Source organism: Hibiscus syriacus, unplaced genomic scaffold (genome assembly GCF_006381635.1).
Source record: "Hibiscus syriacus cultivar Baekdansim isolate YM2019G1 unplaced genomic scaffold, ASM638163v2 tig00013386_pilon, whole genome shotgun sequence".
In the NCBI taxonomy this organism is placed as follows: domain Eukaryota; kingdom Viridiplantae; phylum Streptophyta; class Magnoliopsida; order Malvales; family Malvaceae; genus Hibiscus; species Hibiscus syriacus.
In genome coordinates this window covers 97,196-105,001 of record NW_024062302.1, presented here as the reverse complement: position 1 = coordinate 105,001, position 7,806 = coordinate 97,196, and the positions used below count along the sequence as shown (strand labels likewise).

The 7,806-nt window shown below is 36.3% G+C and overlaps 2 protein-coding genes across 3 annotated transcripts; one reads left to right on the top strand and one right to left on the bottom strand.

Annotated features, from left to right (window-relative positions):
* Window positions 1-1,351: 1,351 nt before the first annotated feature.
* On the bottom strand, window positions 1,352-2,098 carry LOC120206194 (ubiquitin-40S ribosomal protein S27a-like). The gene has a single exon (XM_039205914.1). The coding sequence runs from the start codon at window positions 2,035-2,037 to the stop codon at window positions 1,567-1,569; it is 471 nt and encodes a 156-aa protein (XP_039061845.1). The 5' UTR covers window positions 2,038-2,098; the 3' UTR covers window positions 1,352-1,566.
* A 2,176-nt stretch (window positions 2,099-4,274) lies between these two features.
* LOC120206191 (E3 ubiquitin-protein ligase HEL2-like) lies at window positions 4,275-7,715 on the top strand. Of its 2 annotated transcripts, none has more exons than XM_039205910.1 (7): window positions 4,275-4,522; window positions 4,762-5,064; window positions 5,221-5,429; window positions 5,515-5,563; window positions 5,652-5,741; window positions 5,855-5,917; window positions 6,046-7,714. In XM_039205910.1, exons 1-7 carry the CDS (start codon window positions 4,355-4,357, stop codon window positions 7,624-7,626), a joined length of 2,463 nt encoding a protein of 820 aa, XP_039061841.1. In that variant the 5' UTR covers window positions 4,275-4,354; the 3' UTR covers window positions 7,627-7,714. The 2 variants fall into 2 exon arrangements, with proteins under 2 accessions (XP_039061841.1, XP_039061843.1); XM_039205912.1 differs by having other exon boundaries at window positions 4,405-4,522; window positions 4,730-5,064; window positions 6,046-7,715.
* The last annotated feature ends 91 nt before the right edge of the window (window positions 7,716-7,806 follow it).

Genomic DNA, 7,806 nt, shown 5'->3' with positions numbered 1-7,806 from the left:
GTTCGGAAGGGGGTCCATTTCCATATATTGTGGAGTCAAGTGAACTCATTCTGCAGTCTGCATTTTTCAAGCTACCAATCCTATTTGAGATTATTAAAGAAAGACAGATTAATATAAAGTTAAAAAAACGTCTAAATGGAAAATTTGAAAAACTTCTTAACAAAATTGATTTAATACAACTGAAAATGTTAATTTATATGTAATATAGGGTCATAACTAATTCAAAATAACTTAAACGGTGTAATGAAAAATTTATTTTACAGGTTAAAAACGGAATACAAATGTTATAATACGGAATCAGAAAATTATCAATGTAATAATGTACAAAGTTGTGTCAAAAATGTCATAGTTCACTAAAAAATAGATTATAATCTGGAATACTAATATTTTTATTAATAAAATGGATTGCACAAAAAAATGTCATGATTCACTAAGAAATAAATTACAATCTAAAATGTTAATATTTTTACTAATAAAATAAATTATACCCAAAAATATCATAATTCATTAAGAAATAAGTTACTATATGTAATGTCAGATTCATTTCGCAGTATAGTGTATCTTATAAATCGATTGTCAACTTCTGTTATACGGAAATCTCACATAATCAATCAAGTACCCATAGACGATTTCTTGAAGGTATCTCAGTGCCTATATATTCCACATTTACGACTTAAATCATCACAAACTTGAATTTTGCTCAGCCACTGTATACATTCTTGGGGTATAGTATAATGCACCATGGATACGAGTGTCTTGATGAACATGGCCAAATATTCTTCTCTCGACAAACACAATCATATCATTCAAGGATTTTCCTTAATCTAACTTCAAGTCATCAAAAAACATCAATCTTCCATAAACCTCATCTTGACGATAACACTATCAACATTATTGTGAGACTCTCATCCTTCGAATGTCAAACTCAGTCCAATCTCGTGTCGAAACCAAAGTATATTCATCAGTGCAACATGATAATCGTTAAATCCAAAGTCATGGAAAATATTCATCCTATGATCGCTCGGAACAATGTCGGGATTTTTAAACCCAATATCTATACATATGATGTCATAAAAAAGTGAACCAATTGTTCTAATGCAAAGCAGAGTTTCTAAAATGTAAAGGATAAAAATGAACACAACCGCTACTCCAAAAACTGGAGCAATTCAATCAAATCTGTGTGCACACAAGGCAAATTCAAGCATAGGAACTCAAAGATAGGCTTCAATCAACAATCTTTATGAAGTCATAACCAATCATGAATCATGATACTGACCATGGTTAAACATTCAAACACCAAACAGAAGAAAGTTTCATGAAATTGAAAAATCCCAAAGCCAAAGAAGAACACAAAAAAGAAGCCAATCAAATAAAAAACAAACAAAATTGTTTAGAAAAATATCATATTCTAAATCAAAACAACTCCAAAAACATATCCCAAGCATCATAACATAATGAAACATAAAAATTTAAAAGGTTCGACAATTACTGAAATAAAAAACGCTAATGCCCATACTGATCGAATTCTTTTGTAGGACCCAAACCAAAGGTGGAACCCGACCCTACTCAATCCCCACCGGCTTTCTGGTAAACGTAGGTGAGGCCACACTTACCGCAATAGTGCCTATCGAAATGATTAGCCATGAAAGTCCCGGCTCCGCATTCGGCATTAGGGCACTCTTTTCTCAGCCTCTGAACCTTCCCGGACTCATCAACCTTGTAAAACCGGAGCACGGCGAGCTTGACCTTCTTCTTCTTGTGCTTGATCTTCTTGGGCTTGGTGTAGGTCTTCTTCTTCCTCTTCTTAGCGCCACCCCTGAGACGGAGGACAAGGTGGAGAGTGGATTCCTTCTGGATGTTGTAGTCGGCTAAGGTGCGGCCGTCCTCCAGCTGCTTCCCGGCGAAGATGAGGCGTTGTTGGTCAGGTGGAATTCCTTCTTTGTCTTGAATCTTAGCTTTGACATTGTCGATGGTGTCCGAAGACTCGACCTCTAGGGTTATGGTCTTCCCCGTCAAGGTTTTGACGAAGATCTGCATCTTGGAGCCAGGCGAAGATGCGGAAGGGAAAATTAGGGCAGAAGTTATAGCGGCTAGGTTTCCAAAATAAGAGAAGCGTTGGTAAAATATGAGAAAGTAGGGTATTTAAGGGGCTTCAAAGTATGTAATTGCCCATGCTATTTGTCACTTTTGGGCTTTACTTATCAGAGTGTTAGGAGGAGCTGATAGTAACTTTGTTCCTCTAAAGTGTTAGGTGGTTGTGTTTATTATATTTGGGCCTTATAAACCAGAGAATTCTAAGGTTTTTTTGGGCTCATTAGGTCAGACGGGCTAATTATTTAGTACATCAGGTCGAACAGACTTTTATTTTATAATTTACAGTGTAAAGATAAATTTCTCCTCTCGACGTGATGAGTTTACTCGAAAAATATATTTAAATGGTCAAAAGTAAGTGAGTCCCATGTGGGTCAATATTATAATATATTTTCATGGACTCATCACGTCAATAAAAAGTATTTTTTTTTAATTCAGTAATTAATTTAAAAAATATAATAAATTTAAAAAACTTTGAAACTCTTCACGTCGAAGTGATAAATTCCCTTATAATTTAAAATAAACTAATCATTTATAGCAATTGGACAACGGTCAGCAACATGTATATTGGAATTCGTCTCATCAAGGTAATGAGTTCCATGGAATTTTTTAAAAACATAGCCATTTATAGTAGTTGGATTTGGGGTTATGAATATGGATGGATTAGGATTTATTTTTTTAAATTTTGTATTGTTAACAAGAAAATTGATTTTTTTTTATCTTTTTGAAGAGTTCCTGAAAATATCTACCCGAGATGAATTATTACACCTTGATGATGTTCATATTTGTTTCGCTCGAACTAACTCCAGAAGAAGAGCGGAGCTTTCGTAATGAGAAATGAAACTTAAAGATCCAATCATGTCTCTTCGTGGTTTTAAGGTTAACTTGACACGGATTGAACGTTGGAGGCCCAAAACGCATACTTTCCATTTTCCGTATAAACTCGTTTGAAAGCTCTTTTGTTCGATTCTCTTTTTCTTTTATTTTTTATGTTTTAAATATTAATGACGGTAGAGACCAAATTGAACACTTGATAAACTTTAGAGTTTCAAATTATAAAATCTAAAAAAATTAAGGACTAGTGGCATATTTTCATATTTTTCTTTGGCTTGTAAAAAAATGATAAAAAGAGGGCGTGTAGCGAAAATGTTTGCGAATGTTAAATGGATAAGCTCGTAAATATTAAATAAAATGAATATGAACACTTTAAAAAATAAACAAATGAGCACGAAATGATATTAAAATTTAAATGAATACGAATCAAACATAAACGGTAAAAGAATATATGAGCAGAAATACATTCTAAGCTCAATATATTTATCCTCTAATTATTTTATCGAACCAAGTATTAACAACGATAGTAGAAAGCATTTTTAGCGCATGTGCGGCTAAATTGAAACCTACCACTGACTGGTCAATCAAATGAATGTTGAAGAATGCAGAAGCAGTAGTTATGCCTTGCCATAGCAGCAAGTTGCGATTACATTACCAAATGGGGTGGGATGTAATCTGCCTTGCCTCCTTATTTTGACCAAAATTGATGAATATCAAATCTTCTTTTCAAGGTCAAAACTCTCTCTCTTTGCCCTTTTCACGACCAAACTTCCTTCCTTGCTACGATCTTACTTGCTCAGCAAGTACGCTGACTTTCTTTTCCAACTCATACCAAACTTTTTTAATTAAAAAAAACTATATTTATTGAATTGTTCAGTCATAATTATAAAATATCCATATCGTTTTATTAAATAATAATTTTAATTTTGAGATTTATCAATTGATCGAAAAATTAAAAATATCTATATTGTTTCATTTCGTGTAAATTCAAATCGTGGCATTTAGTGTTGAAATATAATACTCTCTATTTAATAAGAAATAGTAACTTTAATCTTTATCTTTTGAAAACATTTTGACCTCAATCTTTCATTTTAAAATAAAAAAATTCTCTATACGAATAACAAAATTAATTAACAAATTATCAATAATTTAAAATATATATTTTATCTTATATTAAAATATTAACTTAAAATATTTTAAAAATAAAGAATAAAAGTTAAAGCTACTATTTAATATTTTTTTTTTTGTTGCATTACGCATTTTTATTTCTCGCCTTCCAAGTTTCCGGCTGGTAACTTCCTAGATTCCTCCTATCATCCAAATCTCACGCCATCAACTAAAACACAAGTACACAACCACTATAAATCTCAATTTCTGATCGATCGGGTAGTTCAATCAGGGTTTCAGATAATATAATCAAGAAACTGAGATGGACGACAGCTGTGCAGTTTGTGCTGACAATTTGGAATGGGTTGCCTACGGCGTCTGTGGTCACCGGGACGTGTGTTCCACGTGTGTTGCTCGTCTCCGCTTCACCTGCAACGATCGCCGCTGCTGCATCTGCAAGACCGAGTCACACGTCATCTTTGTCACTAAGGTTAGGGCTTCCATCTTTGTGCTTTGATCACCAATGTAGATTTCGAATTGAGTCTACCGTAATTACAGAGTTCGATATCGCTTTTACCCATTTAGTTAGCTTATTCATTCGAACCTCTGTTCTTAGATGACGTTCACTAAGCCAAGTACAAATTCGTCTGTTGCTTATATAACACATGCATGTACATATAATGTCTTTGGAGGATAGGTCTTATTTTTGTGATTCTGGTGTTGTTACAGGCTTTAGGGGATTACACGAGGATGATCAATGATTTTTCAGTACTGCCAACTGAAGTAAGGGAAGGCTGGATTCGTTCATATTGGTACCATGAGGATACACAAGCGTTTTTTGATGATGTTGATCACTACAGGATGATCAAGGCAATGTGCAGGCTTTCTTGTATTGTATGTGACAAATTGGAAGAGCAGGCCAATGATGGAGTGAAGAGGCGGGGAAAATTTAGGAACATTGAACAATTGAAAGCTCATTTGTTTCATCAACACAGATTGGTTATGTGCAACCTGTGTTTGGAAGGACGGAAGGTAAAGTTAATTATCTCTAGCATTTTATATTACAGTTCTGAATGAAGTATGACCCTTGTGGAGCATTGTTCCTTGTTGATGAGTCGGTTGTTTGTCGATCAAAAAAAGTGTCGTGTATGCATCAATTATTTAATTGCTTTCTTTTGGACAATGTAGGTGTTTATTTGTGAACAAAAGCTATATACAAGGGCGCAGTTAAACCAACATATAAACACGGGTGACTCAGAGGTGGATGGAACTGAGAGTGAGAGAGGTGGCTTCATGGGGCATCCGATATGTGAATTCTGCAAGACCCCATTCTATGGGGACAACGAGTTATACTCACACATGTCCACAGAGCACTATACATGTCATATATGCCAAAGGTAGTGAGTCTCTTCCTGGTATACCTTTTTAGAATACACTTTAAAACAAGTGGGCTTAGTTTTGATTGTTCACTGTACAATGCAGACAGCATCCAGGACATTATGAATATTACAAGAACTATGATGACCTTGAGGCAAGATGATTTCTACATTTCTTTTTCTTTCTTTATTTTCTTTTTATTTTCGTAAAGTTAATGGAATTTTGAAAATTGTGTGCCACAGATTCATTTTCGCCAAGATCATTACTTATGCGAGGATGAGGCTTGCCTAGCCAAAAAATTTATCGTCTTTCAGTCGGAAGCTGAACTAAAGGTGACTCATTGGGTCATATAAATAGTGCTATTTTTATTATTTGAGTGTGTCCTTAGTAAAGCATATATTTTATTTTTCTCATATACATCCCCCGCACCCTTTTGTCCTTTCAGCGGCATAATACCATTGAACATGGAGGTCGCATGTCTCGTGCACAGCGTACTGCTGCTTTGCAAGTATGTATCTTCCTGCTAAGTTGTGGACGCATGAGTAGCATTTCCCTATTTCATTCTCTCGAATGTATCCTTTTGTAGATGGGTTGGTTGCTTCTTTGTTGTTCTTTTAATTAATTATACTTTTCCAGATACCAACAAGCTTTCGATTTCGTCGAAGAAATGATGATTACCGTCGTAGAAGGGAGCGAATGTCTCGGCATGAGCCACCTGATGATGACTATCAACTTTCCATGACCATCGAGGCAAGTTTGGAGACAGCCAATAACCCACTAGCATCATCTACTACGCAGATGGTCTCTGATCATGGAGACATAAATGATATTGATTCCCTTGTTCAGCCTTTTGAATTATTATCTGCAACAGATTCTGAATCATCTTCTAGATACCTTCAAGCATTGGGGAGAGGCTCTAGAGGTGTACCTTTGCATGAAACTTATTTTCCTCCTCTCTCAACTCCTTCCAGCAACAGTAAACAAATTCCTAAACAAAGACCTGATGGCTTGCCTGTTAATACCATGGCAGCACATCTTCAGCGCCAGAAGAATGGGAATACAAATGTTTTGAGTTCTGCCCAAGAATGGCTGGCAACAAGTCAGGTCAGACCAGAAACAAATGTTGCAGCTACAACCTCACTTGGAAATAGTAATGGATTTCCGCAGTTGAGTTATGGAAGTTCAAGTCATGTGCATATTCAGGTTCAGTCTCATCCCACAACAGCAGATATATTAAAAGCATCTGGTTCTCGAATGAGTGCTGCAAACACAAGTAGGATCAACCACTCATCAGCTCCAAATCTTACTGATGGTGGATTTTCAGAACCCTCCCTTTCTGATTTTCCTCCTGTTTCTGCTGCACAAAGGCATAAGCAGTCCTCAAGCAGCCAGGTGGCGATGCACAAGGTAAATGTTCATTCATCCAATAAATCTTTGGTGGAAAAGATGCAAGCTGCGCTTGAAAATGATGAAGAAAAATACACTGCTTTCAAAGAAATATCCGGGTGGTATCGTCAGGGCTTAATAGGCACAAGCAGATATTTGGATTGTGTTCAACAGTATGGTTTGTCACATCTAGTTCTTGACCTGGCTATACTTTGCCCTGATTCTCAGAAGCAAAATGAGCTAACTGAGACCTATAATGCTAGTTTGCAAAGCAACGGTCTGCACGTGAATGGTGAGGCCCAAGGCCGAGGCTGGTTTAAGGATAATAATGCATCTAAGAAATGGAAAGGGAAGTCTCTGGATACCACAGGCAGAAATTCGAAGGATACAGTGGCCGATTGTAATAAAAGAAGTGTCAGCAAATTGAAGTCAAGTTATAAGCCTTATGAGGAAGGTGTGAAAATTTTATCAAAGGATGATTACCGCCCTGCTAAAGGAAATTCAAGGTTAAGTTTTAATGAACAGCATGTTGAATTGAATTCTACCAATAAACCCTCTATAAAAATTGGGGGTCAAAATGACTCATCATCTGCTAAAGCTGGACCAGGGGATGGGGTTGGAAGCAGCAAGCAACGAAAGAAAACTTCAAAATTTCACAGATTACGGCTTAGTGATGGTTCAATGGCAGCTCTATTGGATCCAAAAGATTCTGAGACAGACCCTGAACCTGAGGCACTAGATAACAAGCCTGACAGCAGCCAAAGCTCCAGTAGAGCATTTAATGTACGGGGTGTTTGGAAGAAGGGAGGAAGTAAGAAACTATTTTCCTAAGAGATACATCCAAAGGGGGGGGACAACTTTTCTTGGGAAACGGCCCAAGTTTTTTTGAAAGTGATCGAGTTTTCAGCGCCAGAAGAATGGGAATACACTCGGATAGCTTTGTCCTAAGGCCGTAGTACGGATACTGAAGTGATTTACAAGTTGTTTTCCCACTAGACAACAAAATCCAGC

Bases quoted from the DNA above. Each gene is read 5' to 3' on its own strand.
- LOC120206194 (XM_039205914.1), bottom strand. From the start codon at position 2,037: ATGCAGATCTTCGTCAAAACCTTGACGGGGAAGACCATAACCCTAGAG.
- LOC120206191 (XM_039205910.1), top strand. From the start codon at position 4,355: ATGGACGACAGCTGTGCAGTTTGTGCTGACAATTTGGAATGGGTTGCC. The intron at 4,523-4,761 runs GTTAGGGCTTCC...GTGTTGTTACAG, and splicing joins ACGTCATCTTTGTCACTAAG to GCTTTAGGGGATTACACGAG. The intron at 5,564-5,651 runs GCAAGATGATTT...TGTGTGCCACAG, and splicing joins AGAACTATGATGACCTTGAG to ATTCATTTTCGCCAAGATCA.